We start from the raw sequence: 17,227 nt of genomic DNA, 5'->3' as shown, positions 1-17,227 counted from the left end.
GAAACTAAGACAAGTTTCATAATGTCTGCGGGATCATGTTCTGACAGGTCCTTCAGGCTGCAAAAGTCTTCCTGACTGATGCCCTGTCAGAAAGGTGAAGCAGTCCCCATGTGTTAATAACCATGGGTGGGAACATTGGGTTCAGTGTTCCCAGCAGGTCACAGGTGACCAGTCACTCCGTGCCAGGGAGGCCAATAAATTCTCATGGCCACTCTACAGATGGCTGCACAACTGTGACAATGAAGATGGAACAGGTCCTGACTTTCATCTGCATCTTTAAAAAAATTTCTTTGCCAAAACCTCCTGTGAAATCTATGCCCAATTCCCTGTTCATCTAAATTATAGTCACAGCAACAGCGGGCAGCTCAAGCCAGACTGGGGTCTGGCTGCACAGAAGAAATATCTAGGCATCCAGTAAATACTTACTGGACATCTCCTGGGAGCCAGGTGCTCTGCTGGTGCTGGTAGTGGGATGGGATGCACACTGAGTCCTTCAGCCTCACCTCATAGGGCTTCTGCTGGACTGGTCTAGCATGGCCTGGGCAGCAGTAGTTTTGAAAGCTCCCTGGAGGATCCTCCATGTGCAACCTGGGCTGAGGCAGTTCTAGATTACTAAATTCCTAACCTTGGCTGCACATTTGAACCTAATTACTCTGATCGTTCCACAATGTACACATGTATTAAAATATCACTGCTTATCTCATGAATATGTACTTTAATTGTCAATTAGAAATAAAGCTAAAAAAGCAAAATGAAACAAAATGTTCCCCTGCTAAAGCCAGGCCCCAGAATTTTTTAAAGTTCCCAGGTCACATCAATGTGTAGCCAGGTTTGAGACAGACACTGTTCTCTCCACCTTACAAAGGACATGGTGGTGGGACAGGGCTTTCTCAGTCCACCTTGTCTGAGATGAAGCTTACACACACTTGGATTGGGTTCTGTGCTGCTCCACAGGTCCTGTACCTTAATCTGTTCCTTCTGTCTCCCGGCCTGAGAGGACATGCTGGTTTATGACCCTTATTGATTTCTCTTGGCAACTCAGTGCTCTTGCCAGGCCACCAACAATAAGCCAACCCACCAAGGATTCATGACCATCACTTTCATATGGGTCCCTTCCCTTAAGACTTCCATACATTTTGTGATATATCTGGCTATAGTCTACTTGGGATTTTCATCTAATGGTTTTGTGTATGTTACTGATTTTTCTATCCATGATGAATACTATGAGCCACATGTAAGTTTTCCTTCTAAGCAGAGAAGACAGTTCTACAAGGGTAATCCTTGTGGCAGAGTCTAAAATCAGTGGGCCTGGAGCTGGGAATCAGGGTTCAGATATGAATTTGACTTGCACTAGTTGTAGAATTCTATACCAGTTTACTTATGAGCAGAGGATGGGGGCTCAAGAGCAAATACTTCCTCATTTCCTATGTGAAGATGTCTGAGGACAACAAGAGAACAAGGGACCATGTTTTATAAACAGAAACGCCCTGTAAATATCTAGGATCGGTATTCTTTGTTTTCTAAATGTTACTTTTTAAAATTTGGCTTTATTGAGATATAATTCATATACCTTAAGATGACCCTTCAAAAAGCTACTTATTTTAAATAAAATTCATGGGATGCTATTGTTTTGGACTATGTTGCTGCACTAGACCCAACAGATCAGACCAAACCAGAGTGGAGTTAAGTACTATATAATTAAACTGAATTTTGAAAAAAGCCAGTTTAAAAATTCAGAAACAAAGTTTAAAAATCCAGAAGATTTACAGCAACCAATCATACAGGACCTGGTTTATTAGCACTGATGTGATAAAGAAGTCCTCTCTGCTTCAACCATGTGAGGAAAGTAACTTTGAACTGATCAATGGCTCTTTTCTCATTTCTGTGTTTCCTGCCCTTTTCTACCTATAAAGCCAGTCTCTTAGCTGAACTCATCAGAACATCCATTGTTTTTATTTTAATATTTTTTAGGTGACAATGGACCTTTATATTATTAATTTATATGCAGTGCTGAGAAATGAACCCAGTGCCTCACACATGCTAGGCAAGTGCTCTACTACTGAGCCACAACCCCAGCTCCTATAAGAGCCAATTAATCTATACATTTATTGTAATTTTGTATTTTGACACAAATCAATGGTTTTCAGTATATTTATAGAGATGCACAAAATCTAAATTTAGAGCATTTCCAGAACCCCAAAGAAACACCATGCCTATCAGCAATTGCTTCATTCCTCTGTCCTCCAGTCCCTGGCTAGTACTATCTTACTTGGTCTCTATGGATTTTCCTATTCTGAACGTTTAATATCCATGGAGTCATACACTGCTCTTATCCCTATTTTACAGATGAGAAAAACTGAAGTTCAAGAAGGTCTTGTGTTTTGGATCTGGACCATGTCTTCTATTTCTTTTGCATCCACTGCCAATCAGCAAGATAATGAACACAGAACAGAAGCTGAGAAACAAAGTGAAATGGAATAGAGCTGAGATAAGGCACTGGTTGATTATGCCCAGTGACAGCAGGTATGATTTTACTCTCTTAGCAGACAGACCAGATTGTCTTTGATGGGAAATGGTCTTTATTTGAGAAAATACCAGTATAAATGGGCTTTGAGAGAAGCAAAGTTACCCAAGGGTATGTTTACTTAGCATATATGTGTTCTGCTCTGGAGAAGGAAGACCCAGGAAGACAAAGGGTAGGCGTGGTAAGGGGGGAAGTCTGGACAAGAAATTGAGGAGCAGAAGGGAGCTGCATGGAAAAGGCGGAGGGTAGATATGGTTGAAGGTTGAGAAAATCACCCTGCAATGTGATGATGATGATGACCTATTTCAAGTGTGCCCTAGTTTGCAGACTGCATCCTATATTAACAAGTGTTCTGAGTGGGTGGTGACCCTTTTATCTGATGGATGCAGAGGAAGGCATGACTCTCAGATATGGGTTTTAATAGAGTAGTTTTAGGAGTCAATGATGACCTTGAGACTGAGCCCTCAGGCCATGGGTGAAAACACTAAAGAGGATCTGAGACTTCTATCCTGGGGGTTTGGTCCAATCTTCTTCAGACTTTAACAACCAGGAGGCCACAGCTGACCCACAGTTCAAAATCAGGTGATTATATATGCTGTGTATTTGCCTGAAGAAGCAGCTTTGTTGAACCTGCAAAGGGCATTTGGGAGAGCAGTGAACACAGGCCACTTGTTCATTTCTGGGCCAGGCACTAAGGTGGCAGAGGGGAGTCTTCCAAAGTCTTCCACCTACCCTAGGGGACACATGCTTCTTTAGGCAAGATCTGTTCCCCAGAAGCTGTGTGTCTCTTGAGAAAGAGCCCTAGAAACCACAAAAGCCAAGGGAGGAAGACAAAGTGAGAAGGGAACTGTCAGGGCAGCAGCCGTTTTCCTGCAGCTGTGAGAGCCTCAAAGCAGTGCAGGCAGGGATTCCATCTGAACTGAACTAGGCCATGCTGTCCTTGCCTACCCTCTAGGGACTCAGTACTTTGATGGGGACTGGTTGAAGAGATGGACAGTGTAGAAGCTGGGCTGAAAAAGGGGTCAGAAACAAATGCAGCTGCCCTGTCTGGATTTAAAAAAATAAAATAAAAAACAGAGTTCTAAATTATTTTGCCTCCTGGCAATCTACTGACTTTTCTCTGGAGCTCCCCAAAACTAAAAATTAGAAGGAATCAACCTTTAGGGCCTTCTGGATCTCCCTCAGGAGTGCCAGGCTTCAAAACTAATGAATGAATTTTCAAAGTCAAGAGCAATTTAGAAACTTCAGAGCTGCAAAGGGAGATGGGGAGACCTGCAGACCTCTTCCCACTCTTCCCACCCAGCAGGGAGGCTGCATCCCCCCTTTGTCATGTTTTGAATGCAAAGGGATATAGTGGGGTTCAGCCTCTCTATGTGCTGAAGGAGGAGGCCCAGCAGGGCCCAGGCTGGGTTCCTGACTCAATCCTGCCCTGCCTCCCTGGCTGGCCAGCTCAGAAGTGTGCCTTAGGGCTCTCTGGAACACACCAGTCATTTTCTGAAGATGCTGCTCACAAGACACAGTATACTGCTCCTTCCAGTTGCTGTCCAACAGTTGGCATTAAGGTCTCAGATGGCCTCTTATGCCCAGTGAAATCATACCAGATTTTATCACGCTGACCTAAATTAGTTAATTCCTTCAGTCAACATACTCACGCATGGATATCAAACTAAACAGAATCCTACTCTCAAATAGACACAAGCAAACAAATGACAAGAGCTCCTACTCAATTCTGGAAGCTTCAAACACACTAAAAAGAGCACTGTGACATTTTCCTCTGATCACCAGATATTATCTGTTATCCTGCTAACAGTCACTGTGACAGGTTTAGAAGACAGTTTTCTCAGGAAATTGGACAACTTTCCTACATTTCTCAGCCAGTGACATTGTCCTAAAACTGGTACTGACCTTGTAAGGTTTGGAATTCCAGGGATCCCATTTTTTCCATTAAAACTACCCATAACTTTATAGGGTTGAATAGGAGGATGAACTCCCAATGTTTTACAGCTCAATTGGGGTAATGATGATTAACAATGGTTAACTAAACATTTCAAAATAGCCCATAAAAGAGGATCTAGAGTGTCCCCAATACAAGGAAATTATGCATGTCTGAGGTGACAGATATGCCAATTACCCTGATCTGATCACTGGATGTTTTATACATGTATTGAAATGTCACACTGTATTCCATGTACATACAATTACTATATGTCAATGAAAAATAAAAACATAGTGTTTGAAAAATAAATTACTCTTTTATCTTGAAAAAGAAATAGAATTACCCATACTACATAAACTCTTCTAAGTTATAGAAAAATGGCCTGTGACCACAAGTTCTCTTCTGGTCCAACCACATAAAATTTCCATTCATTCCATGAAGAATTGCCCCAGTCCAATAGTCTGTGCCACTGCTTTGAACAAAGCCCAATCATTTCTGACCATAAAAATTCCTGAGTGATGAAAGCTGCAGCCAGAGCCATTAGAGGGAAGGCCTAGAAGGGTCTCTTCTAATCATCTGCTTAATTGAGGCTGCAGTGAGAGACAGATAACATTTTTATCAAGGTCAGTTTTCCCATGCACCAATCAAAATCTAGAAGCTGAACATCTATCCTTGAGATGGTGAGGTTAAGGACATAATGAGGTCAGTCAGAGCATTTTAATCCCATTCTCTGCTACCCTTCTTATTTACTCCAGTTTAGGACACCACTGATCACAGGACTCTCTTCTCTCAACTGTCATCATCCCAGCAGAGTGGGAAATCCATGGTGGTCGACACCTTCATCACTCATGTGGGATCTCAGGGAGGGAGAGTTCTTAGCGGGTTCTAGTGAAATCCACTCATAGAACACAAGAGTTGGCCTTTTGGCCACCCACACAAAATCTATTACTATGTGAAGGGTGCTGAGAGCTGTGCCCAGCAGATATTTTTAAGCATCACATAAATGCTCACTGGAGGCATCTTCTTCTTCCTCCATTTATGCATAACCATCTCCCACAGGCTGATAGGGCATCACATCCAGCAGACACTTACACTATCAATAACCACCTCTGTCCTCTTTGCAATTTCCACAACACTTTCAAATACATCTGCACATTGGATCACCTCAATGTGCTACTACTATCCCTAGTTTATAAATTTAAATTAAAAATTTTTAATTTTAAAGTTTAAAGAAGTGAATTGTGCAAGAACAACTAAATTTGAAAAGATAATATATCTGAGGTCACTGAACTTGAATTAGTAGCAGAGCTGAAACTAGAATCTGGGTTTTCATAGGCGCTTCTGACAGGGCAGAGAAGAGCGGGCAGCAGTTTGAGGAACAAATCTTTTTACCACAGAAGCTGCATTTGATAACTGCTGATGGTTTTGAGAATATGCAAATGGCCAAACATGTTCTTCTACCAAATTCCCTGGCTTGGAAATAGAATAACTATCAAGCACAGGGCACATATCTGAGGACAGCTGATGCCCCTGAAGAGGGCTGTGTACTGAGTAGAGGCCTAGGAGAAAACTTATGTTTTAGGAATTGTCTTGGTCACTGGGATCCATGCTGGGCACTGCTATAGGGACTTTTCAAGTTGCAGATGGGGACTAATTAATCATCTTCAACTTGAATCTTGAATTTCTCTGTAGTCCGTTTATTTGTTTGTTTATTAATATATATTTTGGTAGCATGGATTGAACCCAGTGGTGCTTAGCCACTGAGCCATATCCCCAGCCCTTTTTATTTTTTAATTTTAATAAAGTCTTACTAAGTTGTGTAGGGCCTCATTAAATGGCTGAGGCTGGCTTTGAACCTGTGATCTTCCTGCCTCAGCCTCTGGAGCTGCTGGGATTATGGGTGTGCACCACTGTATCTGGGGTCTTTTTTTTTTTTTTTTTTTTTTTTTAACCTCAAGCCTTCCAAGACAATGTTGTGGAACCAGGAACACTGGCCTTCTGAATTTGTCAGCATTGATCATCTCTTCCTCCCCCTCCCTTGCCCCAGGCCACTTTCTTAACTCTGGATTAGAATCGCCCTTGAAATCCTTTCTCCACTTACAGAGCAGCACAATAACCTAATGGAAAAGCTTCCTCTTTTAAGCTGTTCTCTTATTCTTGACTCACCATGGTTGGCATTTCAACAGCTCCATATAAAAGAAATTTCATGAAATACTCTAAGAAAATAATTGCACCTCATCCTTTGTTTCTCAACTCCTTTAATCCTTTTCTCAGATATGGCCACCATAATTAAATGCAATATTCTGGATGTCAAACTAAAATTCACAGCTTTGATAAATATTAGGCGATTAAGCTATTTATAAAATATATAATTTGAAAATCTGGCATTTCATGTGCTATGATTATTTCTTCTCCATGAAGATTAAGTGCTTAGCCGCGTGGAAGGCATTGCCAGGAAGGGAAATTAATAAGGATGTTCACTTGTGAGTTTCAACTATTTCCACATTTCAAACGAGTTGAGACAGTTTCCTTGAAAAAAAAGAGAGAAGAAAAAGGGAGGAAAAAGAGAGAAAATTCCTATAAGCAAAGTGATATGTTATGCTTTTGAAAATGAGTCTTTTCCTCTCTGAATCAGTGTCATTGAAAATTTGGGAGCTGGGACGGTGGGTCTTGGAGTCCTATGCTAAGGTGGGATGCCCCACTGGGCAGGGTGGAGGGCATGTCCTACCAGAAGGTCCACCATGTTGGGTTTGTTGTTCCTCAGCGTCTTGACAGCATGGAAGACGTCCACGGTCCTCTGGTGCCTGAGCATCTCACAGACAATGCTGATGGCACAGAATGTGCCACTGCGGCCTCCCCCATTCCTGTCATAGAAGAAATCAGATGATTGGACATTTACCCATCTGTTGCATCTTACACACAATCTGTGGAGACATGTTTTCTACACTCTACCATGCCAGTCATGATGAAGGCTCTGGAGGTCTCTGAGCACTCTTCCTTAGCTAAGACAAGTTCTCTACCAAAGGGGACAAGCTAGCCAAGTGTTTGACCCATAGTTCATGGAGGCAGAGCACATAATTGAACTCGGCCTCCATTATGTTATCTGCTTTGGCACCTTATTGATTTTTATAGAAAGGGCCCACTGGACAATTTTTCAATGATTACACATCTCATCTGATGTCTGCCAAGAAAATTGATAATAAGTGTGGAAAAGGTTCAGAGACACATCTGGCTTTTAAAAATGCCCATCATTTATCTATAAAACATGAAGGCTCTTTTTAAATAAAACTTTTTATTTTGAACTAATTTTAGATGTGCAGAATCACTGCAAAAATAGCATAAAGAATTCCCTTGTATATCCAACTTCCCTGGCATGAACATCTTATATAACCACAGTATGTCATCAAAACCAGGACAGTAACACTGCTACAATACTTTTTTTTTTTCCTGCTACAATACTATTAAAAGTATGGGCCTCAAATTTCACTGGTTTCTCCACTGATGTCCTTTTTCTGGTCCAGGATCCCATATTACATTTAGTTGTCATGTCCACTTAGCCTCCCTTCATTGTGTTCCTGTCTTTCCCTGCATTTCTTGACCTGGATTTTGTTAGATCAGTTATTTTTCAGAATATAAAATGTGAAACAGAGAATGTAGATGGGGGAAGTACTCATGGGTCTCAGCCACACTTTGAGAAGTCATCACAAAGTACAAAACATAGACTGTGATTGGAAATGAGGCCATGCGTTTTTGCCAAGAAAACTGCAGAAGGAATTGCATTCTTGAAAAGGACAAGAATTGAGGAATAAGGACAAATACGTTGAGCCATCTTATTCCTGGTGATGTTGACCTTGCTCATGAGTTGAGATAATGTCTACCAGGTTTCTCACTGTCAAAATCTTTCTGTTTCTAGTTAAGACATATAATGGGGGACATACTTTGGACTGTGAAAATATCTTGTTTCTCCACAAAGGTTTGCACACTAATTTTTGCATCCATTGGTGGTTCACGTCTGCACTAATTAATGATGATTGTGGTAGTTGCCTAACATAGGAAAGAGGTTTCCCCTTTCCCTCATTTAAACATGTATTTGCTTATTTTTATTTTGTTGTTTATATCAGTGGAGGCATAGCCTGAATACCAATTTTATTCCATGAGCTAAAAACCAATTACATCACTATTTATCTTGCTGCTCAAATTGTTCATTTTTGGCCATTAGGAGTTCCACATAGTTTTTGTGATAGGTCCTATACTTTTGTGAAGATTTTCTCATCATCTGGAACCATAGATGTTCCCAACTTATCCTGTATTTTCTCTTCAACAGATCTGGAATATATCTATTTTCATGGAGCTAAGGGACCTTTTATATCTCTGTATTTTAAACTCAATATCCCTATCATACCTAAAATAAAGAAACATTACTGTTGATGTTTTACAGTTCTGGGAAGTGCTGGCCTTATGCGTGGTAGGCAAGTGTTCTACCCTTAAATCACACCCACCTCTCACCCTTCTGTTTTAATATAATCAAAATTTTAGTCAGTGTTCAGATTTCCCAGATGGTTTCTTATAGTTGATTAAAAAAAAATCACATGTAAGAAAAGGCCACACATTGCATTTGGTTGGCATGCCTTGCAAATTTATTTTAATCTCTTTGCTCTATCTTATACCTATAATAAAATTCACAAATGGTAAAAAGATATGTTACTTTTTACTAATGCACACATTATGTAACCACATCCGGTCTAGACAGAGACTGTGAGCAGCCCCCAGTCAGCCTCCCTCAAACTGCCTCCTCATCAATACCCTCAGGACCACCCAAAATAATATCTGTTCTCACTTCTACTGTTACATTTTTTTTGCCTAAATGGATATATGGAATCATACAGCATATACTCCTTTGAGTCTAGCTTATTTCACTCAATATTATCATAGACTCTTCCTGTTGTTGACTGTCAGTAGTTTCTTCTTTAATATTGACAAGAAAAATTCCACTGAGTGAGTACTCTACTGTGTAACTTACCTGTCCCATAGCTCCTTCCAGATTTTAGGTATTATGAATCCACCTGCTATAAACATATCCTGTGTCATACAACTTATTTCTATAGTCACGTATCTAGGAATGGAAGGGCTCAGAGTATATGAGTACCTAGCTTTGATAGCTGCTGCCAAACAGTTCCAAAATGGTTGTATGATAGTTACTTCCTAGCAGTAGAGCCTGAGCGTTCTAGTGACTCCATAGCTTCACAACCACTTGGGGGATCATCATTTGTCTTTAAAATTCCAGTCATTCAGGTGGATATGCAGTGGGCATGTGATCCAGGTTTTAATGTGTATTTCCTAAAAGCTAATGATGCTGAATACTTTCTCTGTGCTCACTGGCTGTCTGGATAGCTTAATTTTTTCAAATGAAGCACTTGTCGATTTTTTCCCCCCGTTTAAAGAACTGGGGCCATCTATCTTATTCTAAGGACTTGCAGTAATTCTTAGACATTCTGGCTCTGAGCCATTGGGGAGATACATACACACAGACACACACAGACACACAGACACACACAGACACAGACATTCACATGTATATATGAAACAAAATTCTCCTCCTACTGCTTTCTTACTCACTTATTAATATCTTTTGATGAACGAAAGTGCTTCATTTTAATGGGACCCAATATATCTCTATTTTTCTTTATGACTAGTGTTATGTGTCCTTTCTTGACCAGTCTTTGATTATCCCATGATCATGAGGAGTTTCTGCCATGTCTTCTTCTAGTAGCTTTGTTATTTTACTTTGACATTTTGATCTATAATCTTTCTGGACAGGACTCTTTGCTATAGTGTGAGTCTTCCCTGATGGCCTACAGGTGTGTGCTGTAGGAGATCTTAATGTGAGTCAGGTGACACAGATGTGCAGTTCCTGGACCTTCTCACGAGTGTGTTTGCTATTCTTGCACTAATATTACACTGCTTTTTCCCCACCATCTTTTTACCTGATGCTATTGACAGTTGTTGATGACCACTGTCTATATCCAGAGTTTCTAAATGGTAATACCTTAATTCTATTTTTTTGTTTCTGATTTCAGTAGTTAGAAGACACATATCAAGAAAAAAAATCCCTATTTCAGTACTTCAAGTGTCTGTGGCCCAAGGAACCATTGCATTCACAGTGCCTGGAGAGCTGTCTCATATAGGAGTCTCTCTTTATGGCCAATAGGTGGCGCTACAATATGCTGAAGATGGCGCCATTATTACAGGGAGGCACAGTGTGGTGCTTCAAAAGTCTTCTTTCCTGACCAATACTAGAAGATACCAATTTAACTTTGTTTCTTGTATAGTTAAAAAAAAGGGTACAGATTTATAAATCTTAAAATAAATCTCCTTTCCAGAGTGAAGTGTCCTGCCCAATCTGATGCCAGAAGGGCAAGAGGCAGTCCCAGGGGGAACCTTGGAGAACTTTAGCAGGTATGTGGGAGTGGGGAGTGGGTGGTTCTCAATAAAAAATCAAGGAACCCTCACCAAAAGGGGAAGGGATGTCAGGTAAGTAGGGAGATAGGAACAACATGGCGTGGTGATGTAATTATTTAGTCTGGAGAACACAATGATTTAAGAGGTCTTCACAGTTCCTCCTTCATACCTTTCCTGGAGGATGAGGTATTAGCATATTTTATTTGGCAAGAGGCAGGGCAAAGTTCAGAGCTCCAAGAAAGGACCTTGGCATAGCCTGACACATGGCACTGAGTGTAGAGAAACCCACACCCTTAGCCAAGTCTGCCACTTTAATTCAGGTTAGTCTGTACTGAGTAAAACTTGAGTTTACTTTCAATTTTGGAGTGATTGCATTGTGTACTCTAATGACATTCCTCTGGAAAGCAACATATGCTTATACTTTGAATTTCCACAAATTTCTCTAAACATCTTCCCTAACTGCCATGACTTTTTAATTGCCTGTTCCATCAAGCCAATTCCAGCTGGATGATTAGCTACCTATCATTGCCAATGAGAAAATGCAGGTAAAAGTACTTTGAAAAGCATGGCATTCTCTATTCATAGCTCTCAACCTTGGCTGCACATGGAAATCACTAGGAGTTTTTTTTTTAAACACTGATGTCTGTGGTTCATATGCAGAGACTGTGACTTCACTGGTGTGGGTGTGGCTTGAGGATAGGGTTCCCCACTCCCTAAGCTCCCCAAGTGTTACTCAGTGTACAGGTAAAGTTGGGATCCTTCTGTGCAGAGGTTCTCACATTTTGGCACCTGCTAAATTGGGGGAGGTCACCTTTTGAGGACATTGGCTCTCTGTTAGCCAGTTTTCCATCATCGTAACAAATACCCAAGAAAATCAACTTATTAAGAGAAAGTGTTTATTTGGGCTCAAAAGTTTTGAGGTTCCAGTCCATGATTAATCGTATTACTTTTGGGTCTGTGATGAGGTAGCAGCACATTATGATAGGCACATGTGGCAGAGCAAAGCTGCTCAACTCATGGCCAAGGAATAAAGAGACTGGAGACCATGGTCACCTCTGAGTCACACCCAAAATGACCTAAAGACCTCCAACTAGGCCCATCTCTTAAAAGTTTAACCACCTCCTGATAGCATCAGGCTGGGGACCATGCCTTTGCTACCTGGACCTTTGTAGGACATTTAAGATCCAAATTATAGCACCAAATTCTAATATACATAAATCTCTGGCAAAAATCTCTCCTAAAAACCAGGAAGAGAAAGAGTTCCTTTGAAACCTCTGACATGATTTCCAATAGAATTATCAAGTACTATAAAATGATGGCAAACTGATTTTGGCTGGGTGGGCCCTGATTTATAGCATTTGCCAATTCTATGGTGTAAATACTTCCAATGCAGATAAGTTATCAGCATTTTAATAACCAGCTCAGAAAATTCTTAGACAATGGACTTTCAAGAGATAGGACCTCACTAAATCCATCCACATGGTTTTTGGATTTTTGGGTGGCTGGGGAAGCCCTAGTCATAGGATCAATGCTTTTTATAATTGTGACACACTCTCTGTATAGCTAGAATGTGTTCCCCAAAGTTCTTGTATTGGAAATTTAATTCCCAAAGACATATATTAATGATAATTGGGGTGAGGTATTTGGGGGGTGGATTAGGATTATACAAGTCATAAGAGTGGGGCCCTCATGGTAGCATTAGTAGCTTTATAAGAAGAAGAAGACAGGCTCAAGCTAGAACACTTGCTCTGTCTCACCATGTAATGTCCTCCACCAGGTTATGACATAACGAGGAGGCCCTCACTAGATGCCAGTACAAAACAATGAGATAAGTAAATCTCAGTTATTTATAAATTACTTCGTCACTTATTAATGTAACAGTAAATAGACTATGATCTTATCTAAAATTATTGTTTTCCTTTTCCTGAAAAGCCAACTGAGCATTAAGTGAGCATACTGATCATCCCCCTTTACCCAGAGATTCTTATTTCTTTTCCATTTAGAGTGAGACAAAAGGCAGTATGTAGGAGGAGACAGCTGAGTGGGGGCCCTGGACACTGAGAGGAAGAGCCCCATCAATACTTACAAGCAGTGTACAACTGTGCGACCTTCCCCACCGTTGTACTCCTCCTGCCACTTGTCCACCTGGCGGATGAGCTTCAAGAAGGAACGCTTGGACACTGGTGTGTCCCTGTACATCGGCCAGCCCAGGAACTGGAATTGCTGTACCATTCGATATCCATCTTGGGGCTACAGACCATCAAGCAGCAATCAGGGAGTAGAGAAAGAACAGGCATTATTTACTTCCTTGGACGCCAGTGGGCTAATTCCACCTACTTGATCTTCACATCAAAGCAGAGCATTATGAAATGAGAGTCTGGCCAACAAATAACAAGGCAGCTCCTACAGGCCTAAGAGTTATGATTTTTAATTTCAAGCAGTTATTAAAAAAAAAACAAAAACAGGTGTTTTCCATGATAGGCCACAGACAAATAAGAGTGAAGCAAAACACTTAACCATTTTGCCAAAGCCAAGTAAAAAATAACCGTATGAGGACTGAGGGCATCATGCATTATGTGGGAAAATGGTTTTACTTTGATTACACAGAACTCAAGGTGAAGAGCAAATTATAACCTGGAGACGTTTGTGAGTGCAATGTGATGTAGATTACACCATGTTTCCCATGACTATAACAGAGTTTTGCTTATTGGTGTGAATCTTAATTAAGTGGAATTACAGGATTCACAAAAGTGTTGGAGTTTATGTTAGAAAAGCCACAACAGCTTAATCTGTTATGGCTAAATCACTTGGACTGAACCCTCTATGGCCTGTTGAGTACTCACTTCTCAGTACACTTTCTTCACTGGTTCTTCTTTCTCCTTATCCCTCTCTCCTCCTCTGCCTCCCTGCTTCAGCCTCCCTTTCTCCCAGACTTCTTGCTGATGGAAGCCTCCAGGCTCAGTCCTGGGGTTTCTCTCTCACTTCATGATCCCATTCATTCTCATGGTGTAAAACATTAACAGTAAGTCCTAAGTCTACATCTCCAGTTCATACCTCCCCTGAGAGTCCTGAAAGTCCTACCTAATATTCCCACATAGGGCTCAAAGAGCCATCTCAAACCTCTTATGTCTAGAACTAAACTTCTTTGCACATATGCCCCTTGCTCAAATAACCTGTTACACATACAGCCTTTCCTTCTCAGTGAATGGCCAACTCCATTGTTCTGGTTCACAGGACAAAAATCTTGCAAGTCACCCTGGAGTCCCTGGAATCCTACTGGTCTACCTTCAGAATATATTTAAGTCTTTCTATTGCTCCAACTGTTACCACTTCTGTCCTACCACTGTCATTTACACTTGGGTCCTTCTCACAGCCTCCTGATGGGTCTCTCTCAACACAGGAAGTCAGAGCACTCCTTTAAAAATGTAAGTTATATCTTAAGGTTTCTAGTAAAAACCCTCTACTGGCTCCTTATTTTCTTACAAGCAAAAGCTCAAAGCTAGTAAGGCCTGTGAGGCTCTCAGGACACCTCTCCTCCCACCTCTGCCAGTCTCCTTCCAGGTGCATGACTTCACCAGCTCCTCCTGCCTTTGTGAGTGTCACGACCACACCAGCTTCCTGCTGGACCTGCGGTCACCAGGCACAGCTCTTCCTCAGGACCTCTGCACTTGCTGTGACTTCTGCCTAAAATATTATGTCCCTAGGGAGCCCAGTGGTTATTCCTCATGGCTCTGCTCACATGACACAGTTATTTAAAACAGAGACTTGCTCTCTACATCACTTCTTGGTCTTATAAAATCTATCACTTTCTAATAAACTAAATCCATTATTCTATCTATTCTGTTTTCTGCCTTCTGATAAAGAGCCTTTGCTTGACCAAACTTAAGTCAGGCTTTGAACCTTCTCCTGTGAACTTCCTTATAAAAAGCAGTTTTAACAACCCTTGCTAAATCAATGTTACAAGAGCACCCTCTCCCCGTGTCTGGCCATTCTCATCATTTGATCAGGTTCCTCAGCCTCTACCATCCCCAGGTGATGCCTGACCACTGTGGCCTTTCTTCAGAAAGAATCCCCCTTACCCTGATACTTCTTCTCCTTGGGAACTTTCAACCCATTGGCCCCCCACTTCTCCTTGGCCATCAATTCTCATTTGCCCTCAGAGGTGCATTCAGAGGTGAGCCCATCTCTCTCCCTGCTGCATGACCCCACTGTTGTGGCCCCCTGTCCCTGTCATAATGGCCTTCCTTTCCAAAAGTGTCACTGAATAACTTTTTCTTTGACATTGTTCCTGGTAGAATATAAGCTCCATAAGGTCAGGGCTCTCTGACACACTCCAAAATCCTAGAACAGTGCCTGATGTAGAGTGGTGTGTTAGAAATCAGTGGACAAGAATATGATGGACCACAGTACAAAGCAATACTGTCCCTGGCTCTTACTCTGGCTGCATTATAAATACGGAATATCCTGCTGATGATGTCCTCTTCTAGGTCGGCAGACACAAATTCCACCTGGATGGGGCCATGCCTGTGTACTCCATTTTCTGGCCAGTACTGAGGACACAACTGAATTTAAAACATAGAAACACAAAGGTTAATTATAATACATTTACTACTAACAGTTTGGATAAAGTCAGTATCAGACATTCACTAAATCTCAAGACTTCCTTGATTCCCTTCTTTTTCTTTTCTTTCCATCTTTTCCTTTCAGCAAGTTGACTCAAGGACTTCCTTGTCTGCTGATTCCTCACCTGTCCTTCTCCTGTGACTCTTCATTGTCTCAGGAAGCACCTGGAGCCATGACTAATTCTGCTTTCCAGGGAAGGCATGAGTATTTCTTCCATACATCCCTTCCTAGGTCTCCTGGCTGCTGAAATGTATACTTAGTTAGGCCCTAGGGGAAATGCCACTAGCTGCCACTGTGAAACTGAAGACATTTAAACTGGCATGTGTACCTGTTAACACAGGTTTTTATCCTCTCCTGCTGGACTTTTGGAAATCAGGCTATTTTGTGACAAACAGTAAGGGCTGGGTGCATTTTCATATTCTGGTACAAGCTCTCCCAAAGCAAAATCTAGGTAACCTGGGTTGTGAGAGTAACTGCTCTGCTTTTTTTTTTTTTTACCTGGAGGCCACTTTGATTAAAAACACAGTTTTCAAGAAGCTCAAAACCCAGGTATTGATGCTATAAGATAACTAGAATATTTGCACAAATGGAATCACAACTCAGCCGACAGGAGTGTTTAGGACATGGGAGTTTAGGAAAGGGGTCCTTGCATTTGCCACCACCCTACCATCCTCCTAAACTTGAAGATGGTCAGGTGGGGAAGAACCCATAAGATCTTTTCAAATACATTTCTTCAATCCATGAAGCCTTAATAGGTATTCAAACTTCTTTCTGGACTTGGTGTTCCAGTGACTTGTGGAATTTTGTTTAACTTTTATCTTCTGATTTACCTGAAGGACAGATGGCTCATGGTGAAGCAAGAGGGGCACTACTTCATTATTTTTAAACCTGTTGCTATGGGACGAAGAGCAGGTGAAAACCCTATTATCTCATTTTAAGCAAAATGATATACCACAAAAGGAGAATCCACTGGTTAAACTTCCTTTTATTTTTCCTTTTGATAACTTTTATTTTCCAAAGGATCTAAAAATTTCACTGTCGAACGTTGCAAAGGTTGATTTATATCCAAGATTGCATGACAAGTTCTCGGTTAACAGTGGGCCAAGAGAAACAGCATCTGTCTTCATTAGAAGTTAAAGATTAGACCTTTTTTTTTCTTTTGATTAAAAATGAAAGTAGGATAACTAAGCATAGTTTTTATGGTAGCTAAGTCTATTATATCTTAGAAATTGCATTTATTTTTAAACAATTGCTTCCCTGAAATTTTTCCTTCTTCACTCAACAGCACTTCCTGGTGACAAGTTATTAAATTGCCTTGTCAAACAATAGCATGCTAATGTTTATTTTCTTTTTGATACCTAAGGATACCCACTGTTAAAATTAATAGGCATGATGATGGGAAGTCAAGATGGTAATAAAAGCCATAACACACACATTCAACTGTTGTACCCATTTTTCTACTGACTGAGCTAGCTTTACTTTCTGCTTGTCCTCTCAGTTCAAGCATCTGACAAAGCTTGTCACTTACAATGAAGAAATATGAATGGCCTGGACTACACGGGGCTCTTGGCACACTGCATCCTACACTCTGCCCAAGGAAACCATGTAGAAAATGGCTTAAATGGTGCATAACACGTCCATGAACTGGACCTATAAATACTTAAAATTGTTGAGTGCTAGTCTTG

At 41.0% G+C, this 17,227-nt stretch overlaps 1 protein-coding gene across 7 annotated transcripts in view; it reads right to left on the bottom strand.

The window, feature by feature from the left end:
• Positions 1–17,227, bottom strand: part of Ptprm (protein tyrosine phosphatase receptor type M) — a 788,264-nt gene that overhangs the window by 11,293 nt on the left and 759,744 nt on the right. For all 7 annotated transcript variants that reach the window (XM_077792334.1, XM_026408885.2, XM_026408886.2 and 4 more), the window contains 3 exons: positions 15,356–15,481; positions 13,006–13,169; positions 7,189–7,324 (listed from right to left, as the gene is read on the bottom strand). In XM_077792334.1, coding sequence (XP_077648460.1) covers positions 7,189–7,324; positions 13,006–13,169; positions 15,356–15,481 — 426 coding nt within the window. The remainder of the gene's footprint in view (positions 1–7,188; positions 7,325–13,005; positions 13,170–15,355; positions 15,482–17,227) is intronic.

Source organism: Urocitellus parryii, chromosome 13 (genome assembly GCF_045843805.1).
Source record: "Urocitellus parryii isolate mUroPar1 chromosome 13, mUroPar1.hap1, whole genome shotgun sequence".
Taxonomy (NCBI): Eukaryota; Metazoa; Chordata; class Mammalia; order Rodentia; family Sciuridae; genus Urocitellus; species Urocitellus parryii.
Note: the sequence above shows the minus strand (reverse complement) of the source record. Positions and strands in the feature narration are given on the sequence as shown.